The sequence below is a fragment of the Pezoporus flaviventris genome, unplaced genomic scaffold (genome assembly GCF_033815535.1).
Source record: "Pezoporus flaviventris isolate CSIRO_AGI_PZ_B2104156 unplaced genomic scaffold, CSIRO_AGI_Pfla_v1 ptg000013l, whole genome shotgun sequence".
NCBI lineage: Eukaryota > Metazoa > Chordata > Aves > Psittaciformes > Psittacidae > Pezoporus > Pezoporus flaviventris.
Window position 1 is genome coordinate 9,945,431 of NW_026892561.1, and position 27,434 is coordinate 9,972,864.

The 27,434-nt window shown below is 43.0% G+C and overlaps 1 protein-coding gene across 4 annotated transcripts; it reads left to right on the plus strand.

Moving 5' to 3' along the window:
- The first annotated feature begins 238 nt into the window (after window positions 1-238).
- Window positions 239-22,279, plus strand: PTGFR (prostaglandin F receptor). 4 transcript variants are annotated; one of them, XM_061451587.1, is made up of 4 exons: window positions 239-511; window positions 2,074-2,921; window positions 20,071-20,325; window positions 21,879-22,279. In XM_061451587.1, exons 2-4 carry the CDS (start codon window positions 2,133-2,135, stop codon window positions 21,888-21,890), a joined length of 1,056 nt encoding a protein of 351 aa, XP_061307571.1. In that variant the 5' UTR covers window positions 239-511; window positions 2,074-2,132; the 3' UTR covers window positions 21,891-22,279. The 4 variants fall into 4 exon arrangements, with proteins under 4 accessions (XP_061307571.1, XP_061307569.1, XP_061307572.1 ...); XM_061451585.1 differs by having other exon boundaries at window positions 20,071-22,279; XM_061451588.1 differs by having other exon boundaries at window positions 2,074-2,600; window positions 20,071-22,279.
- The last annotated feature ends 5,155 nt before the right edge of the window (window positions 22,280-27,434 follow it).

The window sequence follows — 27,434 nt, forward strand, 5'->3', positions numbered from 1 at the left end:
AAGGTCCAAGGAGCGCTGTTTGCTCTACACAACCCGGTAAGCACACGATGCCTACTGCTATGTGCCATGGCAGTGCTCCTGGGGGCTGTCTCCTCCTGAGCTCCCTGCGCGCTGGTAAAGACGGTGACCGGGCACACAGAAAATGGACAGATAGCTGGGCACACAGAAAGCGAAGGAACAGCCTCTAGATGAGAGCACATGCGCTCTCGTGGTTGCCCCACTCTCTGTGGCGGCACAACCGTGGGCAAGAACTCACCCTGCCTGGCTGGGGTGGCGTGTTGCCGGGTCCTCCCTGACGGAGTCACCCCTCTGCACTCCGGCACAGCAAGGCAGGATGCTCCGCGCTGGTGTGCGAAGGACGAATTCCCTGCACCTCTCTCTGCTCCTGCAGCGGCGGAAGGCCGGAGCTCGGGGTCGCCACCTTCTCGGCACAGAGCCAGGCACCCCCGGGCCGTCCGCATCGCCCCGCAGCCTTCTCCAGAGGGGCCAGGCACGGGAACGCTGTGGCTCGGTGGGGACGAGTAGGTGCCGGGTCCCCGTGCGAAGTCGGAGCCCCCAGGTCCCCTGCACACCACGGGGTGGGGGACGGGCGGGGAGCAGGAGCGACCCCCGCGGCGCGACGGCACTGTCCCCGCGGGAAGACGGGGGCGGGCAGCGGGACGGACAATCCGCGGGCAGCGAGGGAGGGCGGAAGGCCGGTAGGGCAGGCGGAGGGAGGGCGGGAGGCGGGCGGAGATGGGGGGGCGGTGGCGGCGGGCCGGGAGGCAGCGGCGGGCCGGGAGGCAGCGGCGGGCTGTGTACCGCTGCGTTTCTCCCTGGTGCCGCGCAGGGAAGGAGAGGTGAGCGGCAACGGACCGGGGCGGCGAAGGAGCGGTGCCCGCCAGCTGGACCGGGCGGTGGGAGCTCTGCGGGGTGCGACGGCACAGGGAGGCGGCGCGAAGCCGTGTTAGCGCCGGTAACCGGCAGCGGCCGGTGGCACTTGTGCCCTGCGAGGCGGGCTCGCCCCGCCCTTGGCGGCGGCGGCGGCGGCACCGGCGCGCACTTAAGGCCGCTGGCGAAGGACGGTGGGGGGTGTGTGGGGTGTGTGAGTGCTGGTACCTCGGGTGCTCCCCGGTTCGCCGGCGATACCCACGTGCTCGCGCGGCTGTGGGGGCTCGCTCCTAGCGCGGCTGCCGCGCTGCGGGGAGTTGGGACGGGACGGGACAGGACAGGCTCTGCCCCGCGCCTCTCCCCTCCGCCCGAGGAGCGCGCCGGGGGGGATCTCCCCTTCAGCCGTCCCGAACGGTGGAAGTACCGCTGGCTCCGGCTTGCCCGGTTTCTGATCCAGCTCAGTAGTTGGGAAACTTCAGCACCTCTATGTGACGGGCGATCTGAAAGCCTGCTGTTTTTTTCTGCATGGGAAGTTTTCAGTAGCAGGAATGTCCTGAGTAGAGATGGGAGATAAAGTGTGAAGTAACTTGCAGAATTGGCTTTGAGTAAGGGAGCGTCTAAAATGCAAGTTTGTGCCTCAGTGAGGGCACTGGGGAGTTGGAGACTTAAACGTTGGTTACGTTAAAGCTTAAAAACACTGGATTGTGAGAATTACTTGGAAAGTGCTAGGACATTATTTTGAAAATAAATGCTTAACAGTGAGTAGAGAACTAGAGTGTGATTATCATCTCCAAGCATTCCAGTTTTGAGTATTTAACTTCTTACTTTGGCTGATAAATGCTTATTTATCATTATAGGATATTATCCAAATAGGATAAGTAAATGTCGCAAAAATATTTGTTATAGTTTAACCACCAGAATATTTTGGTGGTTTCTCTGATTATATGTACATGAGCATTATGTATCTTATACAGTATTTTGTTTATCTTGCTATGTGCAGAAACTATAAAGATACTGTACAATCTTTCTGCATTATATAATCCATGCAGATAATTGTTTTATCCTGTGCCATATCATATCACTCAGAAAACCAGAAAATTAAATTTGTACCACAGACTAATAGTATGGAATTTCTGCTTCAAATGTCATTTGAACAGTGGCATGCCTTTTACACTGTGCATATATTTGTTTTTAATATTGCAGATGTCTTTTGATTGCAAGACAGCTGAAATGTTTTGAGAGCTGCTTCTCCTTTCCTAACCATGAACAGTTCAAAATCGCCAGGGCTGGCTGGATTTGGAATCTTGAAAAACACAACCTGCCATACAGAGAAGAAGATTTCAGTTTTCTTTTCAATCATCTTCATGACAGTGGGAATTCTGTCCAACAGTCTTGCAATAGCAATTCTCCTGAAGGCATATCAGAGATTTAGACAGAAATCCAAAGCCTCCTTTTTGCTTCTCGCTAGCGGCTTGGTCGTCACAGATCTCTTTGGCCACCTCATCAACGGAGCCATTGCAGTGTTTGTGTATGCATCGGATAAAGACTGGATTCGATTTAATCAGTCCAACATTCTTTGCAGTGTTTTTGGCATCTGCATGGTTTTCTTTGGTTTGTGCCCACTTTTCCTGGGCAGTGTGATGGCTGTTGAAAGGTGCATTGGAGTCACTAAGCCAATATTTCACTCTACAAAAATGACTTCTAAACATGTGAAAATGATGTTGACTATGGTATGTCTGTTTGCTGTTCTTATAGCTTTGCTGCCTGTTCTTAGGTTTAGAGCCTATCAAATTCAAGCATCGAGGACCTGGTGCTTCTATAAAACAGAACATGTTGAGGACTGGGAAGACAGATTTTATCTCTTACTTTTTTCTTGCCTTGGGTTACTGGCCCTTGCTGTTTCATTCTTGTGCAATGCAGTCACAGGAATTACTCTCTTAAGAGTCAAATTTAAAAGTCAACAAAGACAAGGCAGATCTCATCATTTTGAAATGATCATTCAGCTCTTGGCTATAATGTGTGTTTCTTGCATTTGCTGGAGTCCATTCCTGGTAAGAGCCTAACATGTTTGCCAATTTTTAATGCACATCACTATAAAAGTTATACTTTTTTATCTCCAGGTTTTAAAGCGCTTTAGCTGTGATAACAGTTCCAGTCACTCTTCAATATATTAAGTTTACAGCATATTGCATGTAATTTATGTACCTGTGCATCTATAACAAAAATGAAATTTATTCTCCACTTCTGTTCATAAGCAAAATACACTGAGTAAGCTAAATAAATCTAGGGACTGTGAGGACTGTATTTCCTGTGCTGTGAAGGAGACAATGGTCACAGAACAGTGGCTAGCATAAATCAGAGCAGGTATTGAGTTTGTCCAAAAATTCAGTGAAATCTTTGAGTGGCAGGTCTGTTTAGTCTGCACTGTGGTTTGTATCATTTTTTATTTATGGTAGTGTGTTTGTTGTTGTTGTTACTGTTTACTTGTGAACTGTGTGACGGAAGCTAACAGTTAAGAATGTAAAAATCCTCCACTCCATTAGCAGGGTGTTAAGGGCTTTGCTTTAGAGTCATATTAAAAACTAGTGTTTGGCAGTGGCTTAAAATTTGGTTTAGACCTGACCAGGCAGGGTTTTAGTCTGGGCAGATGAGTAGCAAAGCTGCTCTATGCAGGGGCTGTGCTTTCTCTGCTGTCCCAGCTGTAACTTAGGACTGCTTGCAGGTAACTGCAGTGACTCTTCCAGAGTGGTAAGTGTTGCCCATGTTAGTGTGAGCTCTTGCCAGTGAGCAGGATCAAAGAAGCAGGATTATGATACAGGAAAATATTTTATAGCTCCTGTTATATGATGGCATTATAAAACTGATACTAACTGTGCTCTTTTTGCTGTAGTAAACCTGACTGAAGAAAACTTTTTTTTTACTGGGGTGAGAGAGGTTAAGTTACAAGTGATAGGAAATCTGAATTTATTTCCTAGAAACAAGGTCCTATAGTTTTCCACTGATATGAATGAGGAGCAATTTTGATTTGAGCTTACAAATACAGAAACTTAAATCTCAGTTCTGAATCCGATCCAACTGTATCTCATTTCCTTACTGCCTATAGTATAGCATGGAGTTACCTGAACTAGTTCTAAATTAGATACTGCTGTTAGCCTAGCTGCAGCAGTTGGGTATATCTAGCAAGTAGCATTTAATTAATCCAGTATTGCAGACTTCAAGGAGAGAAGTTTGCATATAGATCTCTGCATCACTGAAATGCATAAAACCTCCTTCACTTCTGTTCAACACACATTTTTCTAGGCTTGCTCTGGAACATAGTTTAAATTCATGTTGGCTTTTGTCAGTGTAGTGGCTGTAGTGTATAGAGCATAAAGTAAACCATCAGAACAGTATAGCAGCCTTTTGTGGTGAACAAACTTCCAGCTGCTTCCAGATATCTCCTGAAATTTGTCTGGGGCAAGCCACAGAATGGTATTCAGGAAAAACAACTCAAACGATGGCTTTGCTTTTCATGAAAGAACTCAGTATATTATCCTCTGGTGACATTTACATATTTTGAGGTAAAATAACTGTGATTAAAGGTTGGAATTAATTTGATTTTTTTAAAAAATCCCTTTGGTGTCAAAGGAGCTATAGACTTAATTCAAAAAAGATACTTAATTTTTTCAACATATGAAGGAACAATGAATTGGAACTACTGTGGTTGTTTTCTCAGTGTTGGTAATTTTGTTATGCTGTTCAATTTGTATTAATTATAACAACATAATTTTAAAAATCTTAACACTCTAATGAAATCTCAATTGCTACTTTTGTTAAAGTGTGTAACTTCTTCTAAGTTGTAGTTAACGATGAATTACTCTATCAGCAAAGCTGTTTTCAGAACCTTTTCAGAGTTTGATGTTTTCATCAGCTGGTGATACAGATCAGTGAATGACTTTTTGCTTAATTTTTTACTTAGTAGTTTTTGGGATTGTGTGGCCGTGGGAGACGATACATGAGCAGTCCTGGTTCATTGGGTGGCAAATCTGCTGGTGCTGTCTGTGCCTTCCAGGCTTGTGATGCTTTGTTTCTAGATCTCTTTTGAAACAAGATGAGCCAATCAATCACCTAAATTAGCGTTGCAGTATGGAAGACAGTTCTGCAATATGGACAAATTTATGTTAGAAAAGAGACGGTAAAAAGAAAGTTAATGTAAACGAAGTTCAAGGAAGTGAACAATTAGCCTTTTATGCAGTGCAATGGGATGTGGTCCTTGGTAGGCATTACCTTTCTTAATTGCTAGGATCTTAGAGTTTACACCAAAGTTAATTCTCCGAGTTACCCAATCTTTGTTTTTTAGCATTCTATTCACTGAATACAAACAGAATTATAAATGCAGTGTTAATTTAGCAAGCTTTATTGCACTGCAGTGGTGCATATAAATGCAGTGGAATAGCTTTGCCAGGGACATAGTGCTCAAGTGGTACAATAAAGAGATCCAGGGTTTATCCAAATGTCTGATTTACGATGAAGTGCTGATCCAAATCTACTTGTCCAATTTCTTGGAAACCTCTGCGGGCTTTTAATTTGTGAAATTAATAGTTTACATTCTATAATATAATCAGCATATAGCAAAATAAATATTCCTGAAATAAATAGGAGCAGGTCTTCATAGGTGAAATGATTTGGCAAAGTATCAAAATACATGCCTGTTTCAAAATCATTTCCTTGTTTATTTATTTTTTTTTAAAGCTAAACCTAAAAGTCAGTGTCAGTCTTTGAATTGTGTCTTTTACCCGTGTTCTCTATCCCAAAGAGCATACAGAACAAAATGTTAGGTGAGAGTGAATTGCCTCAGTATAAACCAAAGTGATTAGAAACCAAACCAACCTTTGGAAGAGAAAGTGGAGGATGGTGGTGCAGTGTATGGTGGGTTTGCAGATGCAGGACTTTGGATTTATTCTGTGTGATTTTTTGTATCTAGTGGGGGGTTTGCTTTCTTCAGTTTTCTTCCGTTCTTAATCTGGTGCGGTACATCAGTTGTCATATGTGCACAGCTACCAAAATTAAGTCTGTCCAATGCTGTAATCCAGCTGCAGATTTACTTCACTATTAGATTTCTTTTTTTCTTTTTTTTTTTTCTCTAAATGAAGTTATATATTCAGTCACTGTCCTGTGCTAAAATCACTTTTAGATGCCATTAGAGGCAGAAGACCCTGGATCACAGAATCATAGAATAGTTAGGATTGGAAAGGACCTTTAGATCCTCTAGTTCCAAACCCCCTGCCGTGGGCAGGAACACCTCACACTAAACCATGTCACCCAAGGCTCTGTCCAACCTGGCCTTGAACACTGCCAGGGATGGAGCATTCACTACTTCCCTGGGCAACCCATTCCAGTGCCTCACCACCCTCACAATGAAGAATTTCTTCCTTATATCCAATCTAAACTTCCCCTGTTTAATTTTGAGCCCGCTACCCCTTGTCCTGTCACTACAGTCCCTAATGAAAGGTCCCTCCCCAGCATCCCTATAGGCCCCCTTCAGGTACTGGAAGGCTGCTATGAGGTCTCCATGCAGCCTTCTCTTCTCCAGACTGAACAGCCCCAACCTTCTCAGCCTATCTTCATACAGGAGGTGCTCCAGTCCCCTGATCATCCTCATGGCTCTCCTCTGGACTTGTTCCAACAGTTCCATGTCCTTTTTATGTTGAGGACACCAGAACTGCACACAATACTCCAAGTGAGGTCTCATGAGAGCAGAGCAGAGGGGCAGGATCACCTCCTTCGACCTGCTGGTCACGCTCCTTTTGATGCAGCCCAGGATACGGTTGGCTTTCTGGGCTGCGAGCGCACACTGAAGCCGGCTCATGTTCATTTTCTCATCGACCAACACCCCCAAGTCCTCCTCCGTAGGGCTGCTCTGAATCTCTTCTCTGCCCAAGCTGTAGCTGTGCCTGGGATTGCTCTGACCCAGGTGCAGGACCTTGCACTTGCCATGGTGTCATCATCCCAAATGGTGTCTATCACAGAGATGAACTTGACTTCTGCACCTGCTCAGGGGTAATGAATTTGTTTTGGTGCCTTTATAGATGTGAACTCCATCGCATCTATTCCTCAGAAATTAGCAGCTTTTTCATTTTCTGCTGGAATGTTCATTTTCTGTGAGAATCTTTCCTTATAGAGGTACCACAATGAGGGGTACTCCCTGCTTCTTGCCTTATGGGGGAATATTCATCTCCTCAAAAGGAGTTAAGAGTGGGAGAGAATTCTCAAAAAAAAGCAAAACAAGTGAAATTCATGAGTTTTTGGATAATCAATGTAGTCAATGACTTGCAGAGACACATTTGTTCTAACAGTCAAATAATTTTCCTTTGTGATGAGTAGTTCCAGGAAACCGTGTTCTAAAGATAGTAGCATTAACTTCTCTGGGTAGTAAGTCATCTTTTTTTCATCCTTGCTGAAGTCTTAGCCCTTTGCTAGGAATATATGAATTTTGTTGGATAAATCTGGGCTCTAGGGGTTGGATTCCCAAAGCAAAATATTGGTCTGGATCATTGTGACAGGCATCTCTGATGAAATTGATTGTTACATAAAGCTGGTTTTGGCTGTGACTTGACATCTGGTCTGTCATGACACAGCATGTTTTTGGAGCTGTGTTAATATGAGCAAATTCTGAGTTTGCTATGTCAAATTCTGTGGGCTTAAGTGATAAACATATTTTAAATCTTGGTTTTGGAGTAGCAAAGTGAACTTCCTGTAATGGGCAAGAGGAATTTATTTCAGAGTGAATTTATCTATGGGAACAAATTATGATATGTAGAAATGTATAATTTTTTTCATGTGTGGAACACAGTCTTAGCCTGGGAAAAATACTTTTACATTCAAATTATTCTTAATATCTCTTTCCATACAGTTACCTGATTACTTTCATTTTAGTTTTACCTCCCCTCTACTGCAAGAAAATCACCATTTCTGTTTTTTTTTTCTTTTTGAGAGACTTCAGCTGTTTATTTCATATGATTAAATCATCTCTTATTCAGTTCCTTTTTTCACTGCCTTGATTAATTTCTAGCAGTCTCTTCTCATGTCATTTCTTCCCTTTTGAGGTCGTTGCGCTGTGTCTCTCTGAACTCACTGACTTATTGTCCTCAGATTGGCTCACACAAGGAGGCTTGATGATTGTTTTTTGTGCACCTACGGCTGCATTTAGCTTACAGTTTGCTGAATCACTTCAGCCTAGAAGCTGCAGAGCTGGTCCGAGTGGTCTTTTTTGGTGAATATGCTGTCGGAGGAGGTGAGAAGGGCAGTACTGCACTAAGAAGGAGGCTCTCACTGGAATATCCTTACCCCAGCCCACCCCACCTTAGTTGCTCTACTAGGTATTTTGGGTGCTGAGACAGGCTCACAGTTGGTCCCTACTGAAGGAAGTCAGTGGGTTGCAGGTTTTACACTTACTAAATTCTAGGCCACAAATTTGCACAGTATAAGGTACTTTGTGGCAGCAGGCAGGCTGCTGTGCATATATCTCATTTAGTGTTTTTGTATGTACAATCATGTATATGTGTGGCTAATGACACTTTGCCAGGAGTTCGTACCTGTGCTATCCTTGAAGCATCTCCCTTCGTTCATGTTTTCTGTATGCCATAATAAGCTGGCAGTTAAAATTTCTGTTATACTACCTTATGCTTATATGTGCAATGGGCATCATGTATGTGAGCCCATTGTGTTATTAATCCTGTTTGTATGCCTTCAAATACTGCTGGTTATATTGTTCCTGCAGTAAAATAGTTAAAAATTTGTCTCTGCTCTTGTGCTCTTGTGACTTTTATACAGTTTAGGAGAAGCAGACACAAGATGTCCCAAGATGCAGGTCCCTGCTTTGCTAGTGAGTCCTTTTCACCATGTAAAGTCACCCCAGATCTTATGGGGGTCTGCTCTGCAGAAGCATATTCTCTAAGTAGGTTGTTAGTCAAAGCTGCAGTCTCCATGAGCCCATTGTGCCTGCATAAGCGCTATCAACAAGAGTGATCACAAGAGTGATCTTTTCTTCTGACAAATAATAAATTAGGCTTTCAATTTCCACTGATCTGTTCATGAAGACTGAAGGAAATACTCTTAAACATATTTAGCTAACTTTGCAGCATTGAATGCTGTTGTAAAAGTTACTTTCACAGGGGAAAACCACACTTTGTCTTTCTCAAGATTCAGATTTTAAAGAAGATAATCAATGATTATTACTATGTTTGTGCTGGCTTTTGTCATTGAATTCTCGTCATGTTTTGCTAGAATGTTTGTCTGTTGACACCATACAAAACCGGGATGTGTTGTCGGAGTAAAGAAGGTGTGGTTCAAGTTGAGTCTGGGCTATTCTTCATACCCTGCCTGTGGCAGGCTGATGGGCATAGCAGAGTTGACCTGCTGCAGGCCCTCCACAGGAGTGCCATTGGATGTTGTCATTGCATCTCTTAGGCTGGGTGCAAGTCCCCCTCAGGAGCCCACTTCTGTGCTGACAGCTTTAATAAATGAACTGGTATCATAGGGAAAGGAAAAAACTTTTTTGCTAGCAGGCCTGCTAGATATGCCCTTTTAGTCTGTAGCATTGATACAGGAATGGTTATTGTCAACTATAGGTTGTTATTTCTCTTCCAGGCTTTGCAGTGTCAGGAGAGGTAAATCAGTACCAGTGTTTGACTGAATAAAATATTAAGGTCCTCTGTAAAGAAAACCGTGTCATACAAGTGTCATTTCAAGCTACACTAGAAAAACAGCTCTCACTCACCCTCATATCATAGGCTTTGAATTGCTTGCTGAGTTTTTCAATAGATATGTGAACACTGCGCAAATTTAATTACTATTCTTGCTGGAGTTCCTCCAAATGAGCTTCTCATACTGAAGATTGAATTGCTGAAATGTTAGTGTCATTCGTAATATTACGGCCCAAAAGCTATTTTGGAATAAATAGCTGGTTTTAGGGGTTAAGAGGAAAAAAAGCACTCATTTTGATTGGTGTTTTCTTATTCTCATGATAGAGGTTTCTCCTTAGCTTAGTTTTCCCACCCAAAACAATACTGAATTTCAAAGGTACTGTTTCAGTGTTCAGAACTGACCTGTTCCTATTTTAATTTTTTTACAGTATGTAGAGCTCTTACAGGCCTTGGCCTTGGCCTTTCTGAGAAATATGAATCATTAAAAGACAATGTTTTTAAGTGTGGGCCAGGGCTTAGTTTAACACAGAGTGCTTAGAAACTCTATATTAATTGCGGCTACATTTGTAATTCAGGAGTTGGTCTCCCTCTAACTGAAGTCAGGGAGCTAAGCAGCTGAGAACAGGAAAGAAGTTCTGGAGCAGAAATGGGTGATCGTCAGCATATTGTCCTGCAGAAGTGATATGAACCAGGGAAAGAAGAGCTGAGATTGACAGATTGTCCTTTACCAGAGTCTTTTGGGGAAGCATAACTGTAGTTTTTGTTATCTATGTTTACTTGTGCAGCTTGGGAAAACTTAACGTAAAGCCTTTTTCTGAAAATGCAGAGCTGCCAGAATGCAATTAGATTGTTTTGTTTTGGAGAGAAGAATTAGGGAAGGCAGGTTTCCAGTCATATGAGAACACTGCATTTCCAAAATAGCGTGCTCCTGATTTTCTTTCAAAACTGCTTGCTGCTTGTTTTTTAAATTTATACTGTATGCATGGAATTAAACCATAAAGATCTATACACTGAAACACAATTTTTTTGTTCAAAATAGATTTCAGTGACTTTCACAGAAATTTTTTTTTCAGTTTTGAAGTTGCCATCACAAAAAATCAAAATTTAAAAATTTCAGCCAGATAAATTTGCCATTTATAACTTCCTCTTACTTACTCAGTTTGTAAGTTTTTGCATTCTGTGCCTGATCTTAAAAAGTAAGTCATTTTGACATAAATTCTGGTTTTGTTTGATGCAAGAGAATTATTTGTATTTCCTATATATTGAACTTATTCATGCCTTTCTTGCTTGAAAATATCAGACAATACATAACCATTTCTGGAAAATGTCATACACGGCATAACCATTTTTGGATGGTTATTTTAGGAAAGCTCTCTTTCCTGACTATCTGAAGACTTTAAATAGTAAAGTTGCTGCTGAAAATTCTCTGGGACAAATGCACTCACATGGCACAACTCCAGAAAGTTCTTCATCCTCCCCAGGTTTAACATGACGGACATCAGGGTGGGATATACATTCATACATTCTGTGAGATATTTATTATGGTGTTAATTCACGATCTTAAGTTTTGTGTGGTGATTATAAATGCTTTCTGGTAGAAGTTGTCTCGGACATAGTGTGGAATCAGTTTATGTCTGAGAGAGTGCATTACTTGGATACTCTTCTGGGTAATGCGCTGTTTAGATTTGAAACAGAGCAATAATTATTCTTTCCTGTGCTTTTAAGACTTAAATTTTACATAAAAATATTTAAAAATTGCTGAGTTGCAATTTAGGTTACAGGCTCCCCTAAGGAGGAAGGTGCCTGTTTACTGTGCGTGCAGAGTGCCCAGCAGAACAGGAAAATGATCCCCTCGTGGGTTTTGTGTATGTGTGTTTAGAAATAGTAATGGTCAGGTAGCAGAATATTGCAGAAAGGGTTTACAGGATTTACAGTAAAATTTTAGTAACTGCTTTGCATTTTTTCAGATTTATTCTCATATAGGTTGAAACGAAATCGCTGAGTGTCTGAATGAGCCTGAGTTGCGTTGTAGGTAATACACTGTCTCATGCTGAAGGATTCCTCTTATCTATGCCAGACAGAGCAGGGAGTGGAGAACAGCTCATAAGTTTGCTCTTAGCTCCAATTTTTAATAAACTGTGTGAAGACCTCATTCAGAGACACATGCCGAAGGGTGGATTTGAATGGCACTGAAGTAGTGTTTCTGCATGATTTCCCCAAAGAAGGCTGAAGATGAGCCTTTGTGTAAGCAATATCCTGAACTGAGGTTTTTAAGGCATTTAGACTTCAATACTAAACTCACAGAAACTAAAGACTACTTTGTAATTGGAGAAATAGAACTCACTGACTGATCTCCATATGGTCCCCTATCTGCTGTCCTTGACCTGTCTGCTGCCAGCTGCCTCAGTGGCTTGAACCCTGCACAAGCTGGCTGTGCACAGGCTGCATGGCCACCACTAGGTTACAGGTTTGAGGGAGGATGTAGAGGATGTACTGAGTCTGCCCACAAGCGACTTTGTCACTCATGTGACCAACATCAGGCTATGAGGACATGAGGAGGGAGACTTTTGTTCTGGCAAGGATGTGGCCAGCTGTGTTCCCATCTGCCTCACTGCATGGAAACACTTCTCTAAACAGAAGGTGAAGCAGGAAGGAGGTGAGGATCCATTAACTGGTAGTAATTTGTTTTATGATTTACAGTTCATTGGTGATTTGGAAATAAATTTGAATCCACCTTTTACCATGAGTGTATTTTTGCAGAAGTACTAAGAAATAAATCACTCTTCAATGGAGATTTTAATTTTCTCTTCCTTCTTCCACCTAAAATGTGCTGCAGCTGCAGAGTCCCTTTTAGTTTATTTGCTAACATTATAAAAAAAAAAAATAAATTTGCAAATCATATATTCCAACTTGGTAAATAGGTTGCTAATTCATTAGCCTTGATATTTCTGTTTATAGCTTCTTAGCATACTTCTTCAGAATGATAGATAGACTAAGCCACTTTAATAAAGGTGATTTGAAGAAAAAAACACCATGAAAGGAACACATCACATCTTTCTTCACCTGCAGGCAGATTTTTAAATACTGCAGATCAAGATAGCACCAGGTGACTATGACTTCAGTCCTTCAAGATGATTTCATTTTCCTCCACTCTGTAAGTTGCATACTTGGTAAATGTAAACATACATAAAATATAGTCACAAATTAGATTTTTCCCCCCTTCCTTATTTTCCCTCTATACCCATGTAATAAACACCATAATTTCTCAGATAATTAAATTGAAGGTTTGACTCCACTGGTAGGCAATAGAGTAGGTTATTTTTCACACCTCTTGTGACTTGAGGTCTTGCTGGCTTGGTCTCATGTCAAAGCCATCTGTCCCCCTGAATTCTAGAAGAAGTGAAAAGGCCACTGTATATTATGACTGTGACATTCTTCTTCCTTCTTTTAACACCTCCAACATGTATGGATATCTTCGGATTTGGTGGTATTTGCCCTGAAAGCCTGCTTGTATGTGCCATTCCTCTGAAATCGGGGACTGACTTGTCCAAGGAACCCTTAGGCAGTTCAGCGTGATTCTTGGATTCTTAGACAAAAGTAATGAATCTGAGAGAATTAAAGAAGTGGCCAGGTAAGAACTGGCAGAACCTGCATTCCCTATAGAATAAAATTTTTTGCTTTCAGAGATATAAGTGAAAGATTTGCCTCTGGTTGCTTAATCTGTACTGCATCTTTCCTCAGAAAGGTAAAGTGGAGGATGACTTTAGTAATGATGCAGCGTGAATGTGGTGATATTTGATCAGACAGTTCACTTCTAAGCTACTGATTTGATCCTGTGCATAATTAAGTGCTGAATAATAAGTACTGAATTATTCTATAATCATGTATCTTTTTTCTCTAGGTTGTCTGTATATTGTCTCTTTTTTTTCTGTATTCAGACAGTTGCCTTCCTCCCCAGTGTTATGTGTTTGTGATTCTTGTGTATTTGTAGGGTATTAGTGAGAGAAGTTCTGTTGTTCTTAAATCAATATTTATTTAACCAGTAAAAATGTGATTGTTTTTGAATGAGTATGAAAGCCTTGAAAAAGCAAAGCAATAAAAGAGAAGTAATAGGCTGTTTCCAGGGTTTGGAGCTTTACCCAAATGATCTTAATGGAAGAACAAATAGATCCTGAATACATACAGTCCTTACATCCCTAAATACTTATTTGATTTGTGTTTCTCAGGATAATCCTTATTATGCAGGATCAGAAGTACTCTGTTGTTTTCTGGTCCCAAGAGGTCTAGCAGTTGTCTGTAAGTAAAGACTCTTTCAGCATTGCTGAATAAATAATATTTAAATTTTATCTGTGAAATTATTTTTTTTTTGTGCAAGAGGTTTTTTGTTACAGACATTGTTGATAGGCAGCAATACATTCCTTGCTCTATGGAAGCAGGCTTTCCTGTAACTTTAAAAATATGTAGCTCAGGAAACAGGTTGTTTATTTGACTGTGGTATGGACATTATGTCTTTTCGTTATGGAGTGAATCATCTCAGTGCTGAAATCTTCTTTATCCCTATCCATTCTGCTTTCCTTTCAAATGAGTTAATTAAGGTGTGGGAGCAATTACATTGTCAGCTAGTTGAACCAAATTATTTCTGATTTTGAGAGGGAGGAAAGAAAAGCATGAAAAAGGACTGTCAATCCAAGATAGAAATAATCTGGGTTCTTTTAGAGAAACAAAGGTGAGCTGGAATACTTCATTGAAGCCCAACCTAAATTTATGTTACAGCAAAACAGATGTAAATATGGAAAATGGAAACTTCACCTTCAGTTAATATTTGTAAGTCGATGCATACAAAAAAATCCTTCTGTTTATGAGGCTTATTTCAGAATTGCATTCCTGCTTTATACGGGGCATGATAATGCCAAAGGCAGTTAATAAGATATAAATAGCATAATGTTGTGGCGCTTTACGTTTGTTTTTTTCAGTACTTTTGACCAATTCTTGCATACATAAAAATCTCATTTCAAATGATGTTTCCAAATGTTTGCTCAGAAAGTGTATCGCCATCTATAAATATTTTGCATAGAGCTGTAAAACACAGATGGTGAAAATGTCACACTTGACTCTAATGGCACAGTAATGGAGTGCAACAGACTGTGAGTCCTCTGCAGACTTGAGCCTGTGTGAGAAGAGCAGAAAGCTCGGAAGAACGGAACAGCCTCAGTGAGGAGGGATCATATGTTGAGGTCAGATGGAGCTGAGCTGCTGGCTGGCAGACGCCCATGGAGCTGTAGTTTAGTGTAATGGCTTCAGTGCCATATATTTGCTCCTACAGTGCAGTCCTTTCTTTGGCTTTCAGTTCTAGTGAGCTCTGCCCTACCAGCTCAGAGGGGTACTTGAACATACTGTTTCAAGGCTTTGATGTTGCCAACATGAGAAAAGGCACATGTAGCCTAACCGGTACCATGTTCAGGAAGTGATGCATCTTGTGCTGGTGAGAAACTGCCTGGTCACAGAATCAACTATGTCTGAGAAAGGAATGTTAGAAACGATTTTCGTTTGCTCTGTGGAAAATGATGTGTTTTCTTGTTTGTTCTGTACTTTTTTGACTTTTATCACAGCAGTAGTGCTTTGGAAACACCTCTGAGCTCTGAATGCCTTTAGCTTTACAATACCTTCAAAAGGTTTACACAGCTCCATTTTAAGGCAGGTAAATATGAAGCACATGGAGGCCAAATAAACTTATACAAAAAAAGATTTTTCCCCAAGTGAATAGTGATCCAGTGGATCTATTGTCTGAGTGTAATTCTTTTCACAGGAACGTACGTGAGAGAAAAGGAGACTCCTTTATTTTGGTGCTATTTGTCAGAAGCTGATCCTGCAAAACTTTATACATGGGAGTATTACGTATCCCCTTAAAAGTACCCTCTACCCCTCCACCCTTAATGTGGAGGAAAACTTGCTAATGCATTTTGTCTTCTCCAGATCCTTTTTAAATACACATAAAATCATTAAGCTCAGTTAAAATTTACGTGCTGTGCCAAATGATCATCTGGTATAGAAATGTTGAAGGTATGGTTTCTGTTTTTCTTTTAAAAAGGGAAAGGAAGTCATTAAGAGAAAAACATGTTGCAGATCTGTAACAGAAGAAGCATTTTATGTGGCTTAAGTATGTGCATGTACTAACATTTTGATGCAGAAGTGGTGCAGTACATATTTTTCTTGGAATCCCTTGCTTTTAAACGGGCATAAAATCAAAAAAAAAAAAAGCATACTCAGCTTTTTTGCAACAAAAGCTTGGTTATATACTGGAAAATGTACATAGCAGTGATACGCTACCAATGATTTGCTGTCAGTGTTTCTTTCCTAATGGCTGTTCTTTGGAGATATAAAATGGTACATAAAATGTGAAGGCAGGAACATTCTGATTTTTCTCTCCCGCTCTTTTGCAAATTTTTTCTTGAAGTTTATAGAGTACTACAAAGTATTATATTCTGTCAGCTCTTGCCTGTAGCAGACTGCAGCTTCTTTTTAGCATATATGGATAATGGAAGTTCCAAAAAGTTCTCGAAATTCCAACTAATTATATATTTTTTATTTTACATGAAGCGGAATGTAGTCAGTACAATACTGCCTTGTGGCACCTCTGGATTCAACGTAGGCATCAGTGACAACATATGAGCACTCTGCAAATCCTGAAAAAAACGTGACCTTTCTTCCATTAGCAGAAATTCTCAGAACTGCTTGTTATAAAATCCAAAGGAAGAGGAAGAGGTTTGGGAGGGTCTGCAAGGCTCCCATAGGGAGCTGGAGCCTGAAGGCTGAGCTACAGAGGAAGATAATTTCTTGCATTTGCCTGCTCTGCTTTCCATGACAATCTCTTGGTGACTGTTTTTTATCCACTTTCCTGAAGTCAAGGCTGGAACCTGGATTTAGAGCGTATGTCTTTCCTTAAATCACCAAGGACTACAATGAGTCAGAATAGCTTTCTATCTTACAAGATGGCCATCTTGGTTTAGGAAGTCACTTTTACAGTTATACTTTTACAGTTACTTTCCTAAAGAAAGTTTGTATTCTATTGCTTACTTTCTTGTTTTTCTTTGCAAACCAGGCAGACATACTACAGCTATGTTCGTATAAACATTGCATAACTCAGCAAAGTGCTACTTGCATTTTTACATTTCTAAATATGTTAGAAAATGTCATCAGTTACATTTATTTACCAGCTGGGGATTAATTTTTTGAGTCATAGTGCTGAATCTGCATGAATATTAAATTATGTTGTGGAGATCAAAGGCAAGTAGATATGATGCAATCACATTGCCTCTTCCCACTTCCCTACTTGTGTACTGCTGGATACAGAGGACAGGATTCCTCCATCATCCTTCAAGTGGCCTCTCTGTGCCTCCAGAGGAGGTCCTACTCTCGGAAGCCAGCTTAGCACTGCAGCAAGCTCTGTTTGCAGTTTCTGAGCCGGTTCAGTGGCACGAGTTACTTGCATCTAGGGAGCAAATACAGACTGACTGCATGTTTTGCTTCAATGATACCCTTTATTGAACAGATGGTAGTGTATTAGGCCTTTTTATCATTATGATTTCAAACTGACTTTGGAATAGCATTTTAAGAATTTAAATTTTAATTACAAAATTAGCCATGAAAATGTGATAGAAATAATAACTTATATTGGTCTCACTCCATTCTACCTCTCTTCAGCTGCAGGGTCTTGTTCTAGAAATCATCAGATGACTTCAGAAAGGCTCCAGTAGGCAGGACATAGTCTTCTTTTTTCCCTGTTTTTGCATGCAGCTGACTTCATTTGCATGCAGGTTTCCTATGTGTTTTCTCAGAAGACATGGAAAACCTCCCAGTAGAGTGCAGGCTCTTTGGAAGAGTGAGAAGCTATCTCATTTCATACTCAGAGAGAGTGCAATGATTACATGTCTGTTGCTACCGCTGCTTTGCCACAAGTGTTTCAGGATAAAAATGCTCATGCTTGTGGTTCAGCTGAGATTCTCTGTCTTACTCCAGGCCTATAGGGAAGTCTTAGTCTCTCAGAACTTCAGAAAGTTGGGATATGATTTTATGCAGGTTTTAGTGATACAAGAAATTAAACCTTTTCAATTTCTGCATAACACTACCAAATAATAAAAGTTGGATGAAAAATTTGTATTTTATGAAACAAAATGTATAGATAATGTAGATTTGTTTATTATTTCCAATACATGGATTCACAGCTGAGTTGCTTAGGCATTTAGCTATGTACATAACATCTATTTGAGTTCAGATGCATTATTTTTTTTTATTTTTTATATGTCCAGAATTCAGAAGAGGTAACTTAAATGCTCTGGATGAAGCTTCTTCAAGTATTAGAATTCATAAAATTGTATATCAAATTTCTTATTGTCCTGATTTACTGTATGTAAATCCATAATCAAAACAGAGGTACTTTATGTTGAGCCAGCAAGTTGAACAGCAGATGAATGGATTCACTTAGAGGTGATTACTACTAAATGGAAAGGAATTTCACAAATTTGCAAAGTAATGTGAGAAAACAATAGTTTTACAAAATCTGGATGGAGCTACATTTCCTAGATGTCAGCATTTAGTGCTTCCTCTTCTGGGCATAAATTGCTTTGGATTTGTCATTTATTAATTTTGCAGACTGCAAGAGAAGAACAACATATTAATTTTGAACTACATCAAGATTAGGAAACTAGATATCTGTATCAAGTCAAGCATGTGGTATATTTGGTAAGGAGGTTGGTCTGTAAGTGCTGTTGTGTCATCAGTTGCTGCCCAGTCCTACTTGAATGAGTACAGACTATTCTGTCTGAGTTTAGCTTGTGCTATTGGACCTCCAATAAATAAAGTGTAGGACTGTCCTGAGAAAACATCCTACGCAGAAGCCAAAGGAATTGTCCAAGTTTGGGTGGGCTGCTGATGTCAGAAAGGAATGCGCCCATTAGATGTGGGGTGAAAAGCAGATTCGGGGAACTGATTTGGAAGTGTTTGTGTTGGCTCAGTGCTCAGACATTCCTCCTCCTCCTTGCACTGGTTCCCAGCTGTGCTTCTGCCAGTCTTACCAGCTTCTTTAGGAATGTTCCACAGGGTTCTCTTTGCTGTTCTCATAGATGGCCATACAGAAACTCTTCATCAAAGCTTAATCAAGCAAGTCCAGGCTCCTTTTATGTGTTCACTCTGTTCCACTCAAGTTTATACTCAGATGTGGTGACCTGCAAGCTATAAGTAGGGCCTAGGAATACAGAAAAGCCTTTAAAAAGGATTATAATAGATTTGCTGGAATCTTGAACAGTAGTTCTCTCTCCTTTTATTATTATATTTTAGGGAGTTTTGGGGATGTTGTTTGTTGGTTTTGTTTGTTTTTGTTTTGTTTTTTTTTTTTACAATGTATCTTAGTGAAAATATGACTTTCTGCACTTGGACATACTGATCCTACCTCTAGCACTCAATAAATCAGTGTACTCCTCAGTTGTAAAATATCCTGTTTCTTAGCTAAATAGCTGTATTGCTTTAAAGGCTTTGGAACTGAAAGCCTTAATAGTGTTTCATCTTTCTACCAAAAAAGTCTTCATATGCTTTTAACATTAATAATAGGGAGAGATAATTTACCATCCTCTGGCAGGTTCCTGGCTTTGCAGAGTCATGCTTTCTTCACACAGGAACTCAGGTTACAAAACCTCAGTGGCAGAAGCCTCTACAGGTGGTGTTCCACTATGGTTGGTGTTTCAAAGCCCAGGTTGCAGCTCTGCAAAGTGGGGAGGCCAGCCACAACTTGCTGGGCTGGTGTAGCTCTTGGGTGTCCTCTGTCAGAAGCAGTCTGAGCTATACTGGAAGGGTAATACTTCCACTCATGTGAAACTTGGCTCTGGCAGCATTGTTGTTATTGTGGGTCTGTCCATCGGCACCTCCGCAGGTGAATAAAACTCTCTGTGTCTCCACTGGCAAGAGGAGGGGTATTGGTGGCCTTTGTCACCATGGCTTAATTTTTCCTAGAAACCTCTAAACCCTGTAGTGTCAGTAAATTCTGTTTTGTTGCAGCTTAAAATGTGTGAATCTTCTTGATGAAATCAAAGTCCTATATTCCTTATGCAGACTTTAATTTGAAAATGTGGAAAAATAAATAAATTTCATAAAAAAGATCATGAAATGATCAGCCAGTAGCTTCTATAATTGAAAAACCCATCCCTTGGAACAGTTTTAGCACGTTTTTTTAGCTTAAATTCTAGGTAAGTTTGTATTCTTGCTCAAATCAGTTACTGGTTTTGGGGGGTATTCTCTGTCTGGTTGCCATCTTCTGCTCAAGTTTCAGCAGAGACACGTGTCTATCGTATGTAAAACAGGATTTCTAGGATGATGAATATTACATGCCTGAAAGTATATACTTTGCAATTGGGATGCATTGATGCTGTTAAGGTGTGATGATTAGAGAAAATTTTGAAATTTCACTTGTTTGCATGCTCTCTTTGTGTATTTTTTTGATGATAATTTTAAAATGTTCCATTTTCAGGTAACAATGGCCAAAATTGGAATAAATGAGAGTCTTTCAAAGGAGACCTGTGAAACAATACTTTTTGCTCTTCGAATGGCAACGTGGAATCAGATTTTAGATCCCTGGGTGTACATTCTTCTTCGGAAAGCTGTGCTTAAAAACCTTTACAAGATTGCAAGGGGATGTTGTGGTGTGCACATCATAAATTTACACATGTGGGAACTCAGCTCCATCAAGAATTCTTTGAAGGTTGCAGCAATATCTGAGTCACCAGTAAGTTCCAAACAAATAAACCTACAGCCGCTCAGCAATACAGGGCATTAAACACAATGTATGGAGAGATGATGGAGGCAGCTCTCATGCATGGGCAACACGTTAAAATTAATTCCAAGGCTCAGTGGTTTCGCACTTGTTTAAATCTTGAGCAGTTTGCTCTTGCTGCTAACCGGTTTGATATTGCTACTCCGAAAGAGGCACTTGAATGTTTTAATTCCCTTTAGAATACATCCTATCCAAAACTGGTAGTAGTTGATGAATCGTCCTGTATTCCTCTTTTCCAGGTATTAAAGTGAACAGGGCTCCTTATAACACTCCGCTACTAAATCCTTTACCTTAGCAGACTTCTTAAGAGCACATGCAACTGTGAAAGTCATCTCCAAGGTCATTTTTAAAAGGAATAGATTTTATCTACCAGTGATACCCTCAGATATTTTGCAGAGTAACTGCTTCCTAGGGTGAACTCCAGCATCCTTTCCCTAAGGGTATTTGCTTTTTAGGCATTGAATTTCCAGTTAGATATATAAAAGGCATTTTGTTTGTGCCCAACTTATTAAATGATCAAATTTGCGTGGTTCATTGACTTGACCTCTTAATTAGTTACTGTTCTATGAATTTTTGGGAGAGCTGCAGACTTCATCAGCTTAAGCATTCCTTTCAAATCACTGACAAACCATGAAGTTCCTTGTCGGAACACAGCAGATCAGCTCAGCTTGCTTACAGTTACGTTTTCTGATCTATTGGTGAGTTTTTAGTCCTTTCAACAAATTTTGTTGAAACTAACAGGCATAAAGCTGTGGTTAATCTGTAAAAAATGTAGTTGTTTCATTTTTTCAACTCCCAAACTGAAGGCAGTGTTCCCGTAAGGCATATACTGTGTTGCTCATGAGGTGTATGTGCTTCATTTGTAAAAGGTCACACGTGTCTCATGAAAAATGAGTGTGACCAAATGAGCATCTCTGCAGGGAACTGCACTGGGGGCGTGTTGTTTTGCTGTTTGTTGTTTTTTTTTTTTGTGAAAACAAATGGCATGCTTAGTTTTTCAGGCTCTGTGTCTGAATTGCTAAGGGTATTCAGTGTATTTGAAGGGATCAGAAAGTTTCCAGGACTTTGCACAGGAGGACCTTCACCTTTAATGCTGCTAAAAGGAGCTTTGATTTTTGTGACCATATTCTTATTCAAAAAAAAAATAAGAGTATCAGACTTTGTAGCAGAGAGATTAAGATAGAAATGCCTATGTTATTTTTACCTGCTTCAAATAACTGCATTAGTGAATTGTTGGAGTATTTTGACAAAATAGTTAAAAACTGATTCACCAGGTAGTCTGAGGGACCAAAGTTATTCATCAGGTACAAATTCATGTCGTATGTGAGAATAGTTTAAGGCAGAAAATAAAAACCCAAAAGGTTTAAATATTTCATTTTTGGTTTAAAAGCTATTTCCTTTTTGTTTTAAAAAGGCTAAAAAATAAGTGCGTTAAATAACCCTTTAATGAAATGAAATGGCTTCATTTACCCTAAAGAATTTCTATATGTGGTTTATTTTCTCAGTCACAGAGCTGATAAACCGTGGACAGATTTGATGCTGGTATAAGCTACACACTGTTGCTTCAAGTGGGTTCTGCTGAATAGTGGAAGCATCCAGTCAGTGTTAGGTTTGGCACTTTCATTTCATAGAATGTGATGTCAGTGTATCTGTTGACATAAATTATTTGTTCTTTATGGAAGATTGTTGTTTTAGCAGCTGCAAAAAAAATGCTGGTCTGTAAATTGTTGAGATGTTTGATCGGTGAATGAAGCTTGTCAATGTTTCCTTATGTTATGTGAATAAATGTAGCTTGTGTAGTTCATGCTGGTTGACTTGTAAACCAAAAGTTTATATGTATATGTGATTTCTTATATTTTGTGTACTTATACATATTGAATGTAAATTGCAAAGCCTCATTAAAGTTATCCAAACTGTATCTTTAAGTGTTATGATATTTTTGTGTAACAAAAGAGATCTGAAGTTGTTAAAAATAATCCTCTTGATAAAACCCCTCACACTGGATTTAAGCCAGCCACTGCTATTCGTGCATACAATATACGTTGTGAATGTAGAGGACAGAATTCAAATAGGAAGTGCCATTGTTCATACTCTTCATTGCTACATGAGCAGCCCAGTACAGCTGGTGATCTAAGGCCGACAGGGTCAAGTAAAAGTGGAGCTGAGGGGAATTCGGTGTTTGGGATGGAGGTGCCTTTCTCCAAATATCTGCCAACATGATAGACTCTGATTAAGTTCACATACATGCTGAATCAAAAGAAGCGTGACCAGCAGGTCGAAGGAGGTGATCCTGTCCCTCTGCTCTACTCTCGTGAGTACTCACTTGGAGTATTGTATGCAGTTCTGGTGTCCTCAACATGAAAAGGACACCAGATGTGTTGGAAAAAGTACAGAGGAGGGCCACAAGGATGATCAGGGGACTGGAGCACCTCCTGTATGAAGATAGGCTGAGAAAGTTGGGGCTGTTCAGCCTGGGGAAGAGGAGGCCGTGTGGAGACCTCATAGCAGCCTTCCAGTATCTGAAGGGGGCCTATAGGGATGCTGGGGAGGGACTCTTCATTAGGGACTGTAGTGATAGGACAAGGGGTAACGGGTTAAAACTTAAACAGGGGAAGTTTAGATAGGATATAAGGAGGAAATTCTTTCCTGTTAGGGTGGTGAGGCACTGGAACAGGTTGCCCAGGTGTCCTGGGTTCAGCAGTAACAGTCATGTTTCTCCTTCTTGGTAGCTGGTGCAGTGCAGTGTTTTGACTTTCAGCCTGGGAACAGAACTGATAGTGACGTTTTAGTTTGGCCAAGGACTTTGTGAGCCTCATGCTCTGCCAGGGAGGAGGGGAAGCCGGGAGGAAGCAGAGACAGGACACCTGACCCAAACTGACCAAAGAGATTTTCCATACCACAACACGTCATGCCCAGGATGTAACTGGGAGTTAGCCGGAAGGGCTGGGAGACTGGAGAGTTGGAGGAGGTATGGGTCGGTGCTTGGTCGGGCTGAGGGGGGACAAGTTATCGGTCAGCTGGTGCTGAGGTGTTGTATTCTCTTCCCTTGTTATTTCCTTTATCATCATTATCATTGGTGGTAGCAGCAGTGATTTGTGTTATACCTCAGTTACTAAACTGTTCTTATCTCAACCCGTGGGAGTTGCATTCTTTTCGATTCTCCTCTCTGTCCCTCCGGGAGCAGGTGGAGGGCAAGAAAGGGGGGAAAGTGAGCGAACGAATTACCTGACTGGGTTTAAACCTCGACAGTTCTTTTTGGCGCCCAACGTGGGGCACGAAGGGTTGAGATAACGACAGATTTGACTGGATTAATAGTCACTTGTCACAATGGTGATTTATTGGCTCTCAGAGTTGTTCTTGTTGATCTCACAGCTTCAGAATGTTGTAACTTACTTAGAGCCGGTATTTGCTGTGATAGTGTTTATCAAGTGTGGGGCTTGGGCTAAGATTCTTGTCTCACTGTGCTTTATGGCAATGGCTTGTAATACGGGCGGGCTCCAGCAGCAGGGCGGGACGGACGTGGCCGTGGACTTGTACCTGGCCGTCCGGCTGCTCTTCACCGTCGTGGCCCTCACCCTACTCTCCATCTTCGTGAGGCTGCGGGGAGCCGAGGGGGAGCGGCCCCGGGAGCCGGCGGCAGCCGAACTGGCCCGGGAGAGCGGCCCCGGGCACCAAGCGGCGGCGGGAGCAGGGCCGGAGGCCGCGAGGGGACGGCTGCCGGTGGAGGAGGTCGGGGCGGTCGAGGAGCAGAAGGAAGCGGCTGCCGAGCAGCGGGATAAGGCGGCGGAGGAGCCGAGCCCCGCGGAAGAGCTGAGCCCCGCGGAAGAGCTGAGCCCCGCGGCCGAGCCGAGCCCTGCGGCCGAGCCGAGCCCCGCGACGGTCGAGAGCATTCCCGGGAAGCCGCCCGCCGAGCCCCAGGAGGATGCAGGCGACCACGCAGCATCTCCCAGCAAGGCAGAGGAGGAAGAGCTGGACTCCGGAAAAGAGAAGCTGGCGGTGGGAGAGCCGGCAAGCACAGCAGCTACACCAGCCCCAGTGACAAGTACAGCAGCATCAACTGAGAGTTCTGAAGGTTTTGAATGGCCTTTGGGTACCCTTGGGACCTGCCTGCTGATTGTGATGGGGATCAGCATGTTGGCACACATACAGACTGTGTTCTACCCACAACCATTTTGTCTGATCTCAGAAGTTAAGCAGAGTCAGGTTTGGGTCTTGTTTGGGTTAGACGACGATGCAGGGGGACCAAGAGATTTTCCCCAAGGCTGGACAGTCATGAGTGGCAGGGTGTGTGGGACAGTATGGACAAGTATCTAGTCCACTGGGCCCCTCCAGTGCTTTGGAAGCATCGGAGATGGAAGGCAGCTGTATGGAGTCCCCAGCAACAAGCTGCAGAAACTGTTGAAGGGGACAGTGAATTATTTTAAGCCTGGTGGGCCCATGGCACTTCAGGCCATCAGAGCAGAGATGCAACATAGAGATGGACTCATGATCGAGGGGTGGACTTAGCAATGGACACTATTGCCCAAGTTATTCATGAGTGTGAACACTGCACACAGTCTCTCCTGCTCTGGAAGACTGTTACAAGAGATGGAGCCTGGCATCATGGACCAGATGGACTCAGCAGCTTTATAGCTACTGGTCCATGCACTTAGATAAGAGTGATGGTATATTGAAAATGTGGGATCTGAGCATGACGTGAATGGTATGGAATAAGGGGTGGATAATGTCCTGGTTTCAGCGGTAGCAGTCATGTTTCTCCTTCTTGGTAGCTGGTGCAAGTGCAGTGTTTTGACTTTCGGACGGGGAACAGAACTGATAGCGATGTTTTGGTTTGGCCAAGGACTTTGTGAGCCTCATGCTCTGCCAGGGAGGAGGGGAAGCCGGGAGGAAGCAGAGACAGGACACCTGACCCAAACTGACCAAAGAGATATTCCATACCACAGCACGTCATGCCCAGGATGTAACTGGGAGTTAGCCGGAAGGGCTGGGAGACTGGAGAGTTGGAGGAGGTATGGGTCGGTGCTTGGTCGGGCTGAGGGGGGACAAGTTATCGGTCGGCTGGTGCTGAGGTGTTGTATTCTCTTCCCTTGTTATTTCCTTTATCATTATTATCATTGGTGGTAGCAGTAGAGATTTGTGTTATACCTCAGTTACTAAACTGTACTTATCTCAACCCGTGGGAGTTGCATTCTTTTCGATTCTCCTCTCTGTCCCTCCGGGAGCAGGTGGAGGGCAAGAAAGGGGGGGAAGTGAGCGAACGAATTACCTGACTGGGTTTAAACCTCGACACCAGGGAATTTGAGAATGCTCCCTCTCTGGTGGTGTTCAAGACCAGGTTGGGTGAGGCCTTGGGTGATATTGTTTAGTGAGAGGTGTCCCTGCCCATGGCAGGGGGGCTGGAACTTGGTGATCTTAAGGTCCTTTCCATCCCTAACTATTGTAGGATTCTATGGTCCTAAACTGAATGATTAAGATTGTAAAAATGGTTATGTATCTGTATTTTCTTTATGTAGTTCAAAACCAATTGTTAGTGCAGAAGGCTAACGGTTCTTAAACTGTTTATTTGCTAGGCTAGGAGCACGAGTGAAAAAATTGTCTTAAGAATGTTTGTTTTGAACCTTGTATGTATGTGCAGGTAGGGAAAGCACTGAACAAGGGGATAAAAAGGGCTTGGCGGTAATAAACGAGGATTTGAGTCTCTGCATCAACTCGAGTCCGTGTCGTGAAACGCCACAGGGCTGCTGCCGCTTTCCAGTGCTGTGGAGCCAGAAGATGCTGCCAATGGCCACTGCCTGCTGGCGCTGGGGCTGCTGGTCTCAGGTGTTGATGAGCCCTGGGACAGCCTCTCACTGCCTGGCTGTGGGTGCTCCTTTTACCACATGGTGGCGGCTGCTGGCTTCTCTCCTGCTGCCTTCTGGGCCACGTGTAGGCAGTTTGGGTGCGACGCTTCAACTGGGAGCACGCTGGGGAGCCGTGGCATGGCCCGATTGTTGCAGTGCCAGTGTCTGGTGCCAGGGAACTGTGGCATGGCTGTCATGCCTCCTGGCTGTCAGTGCTGGAGCTGCTGCTCCCTGATGACTCCTATCACTGCTGCAGCAGTTGCTAGCATGGGTTGCGGAGCGCTGGGATAGCCCCGACACAGCCTGTCTGAGCGTGCACCTCTTTGCACGTGGTGCTGGCGTGTGGCTGCTCTAACGGCGTCTTTTGCGCCGTGTGTAGGGAGCTTGGGCCTGATGCTGCAAGCGGGAACGTTCTCGCACCCGCACGGGCCCGGTGGACCTTGAGGCGCTTTCTCTTTGGCGTGTTCTAGAGCCACGGGATGATGCTGATGGCCGCTGTCTGGTGGTGCTGCGGCTGCGGCTCGCACGTGCAGGTGAGCACTGGGACAGCCTGGCTGCAGCCTGTCTGCGGGGGCTCCTCCCAGCTCGAGCTGCTGGTGTGCGACTCCTCCTCTGGGAGCATCTTCCGGGCCGTGCGTAGGGAGCCTGGGCCAGACGCTGCAAGCGGGAACGGTGTCGCACCCATACGGGCCCGGTGGATCTTGAGGCGCTTTCTCTTTGGCGTGCTCTGGAGCCACGGGATGATGCTGACGGCCGCTGTCTGGTGGTGCTGCGGCTGTGGCTCGCACGTGCTGGTGAGCACTGGGACAGCCTGGCTGCAGCCTGTCTGCGGGGGCTCCTCCCAGCTCGAGCTGCTGGTGTGCGACTCCTCCTCTGGGAGCATCTTCTGGGCCGTGCGTAGGGAGCCTGGGCCCGACGCTGCAAGCGGGAACGGTGTCGCACCCACACGGGCCCACTGGGTCTGTTGCTCCTGCTTCTTTGCCGTGGTGCAGAGCCACAGGATGCTGCCGACGGCTGCTGCCTGCTGGCGCTTCGGCTGCGGGTCCCACCTGATGGGGAGCATTGTGTCAGTTTTGGCACCGCCTGTCTGCGGGTGCTGTTCGCAGCACATGTTGCTGACGCTCGGCTTCTCTCCCGCTCTCCTCTGTTCCGTGTGTCTGGTATCTGGGTCTCTTGGTTGTCCCGGGTTTGGTGTCGCCGTTGGTCGGGCCCAAGGGAGCT

Bases quoted from the DNA above. Each gene is read 5' to 3' on its own strand.
- PTGFR (XM_061451585.1), top strand. From the start codon at position 2,133: ATGAACAGTTCAAAATCGCCAGGGCTGGCTGGATTTGGAATCTTGAAA. The intron at 2,922-20,070 runs GTAAGAGCCTAA...TTCCATTTTCAG, and splicing joins TTTGCTGGAGTCCATTCCTG to GTAACAATGGCCAAAATTGG.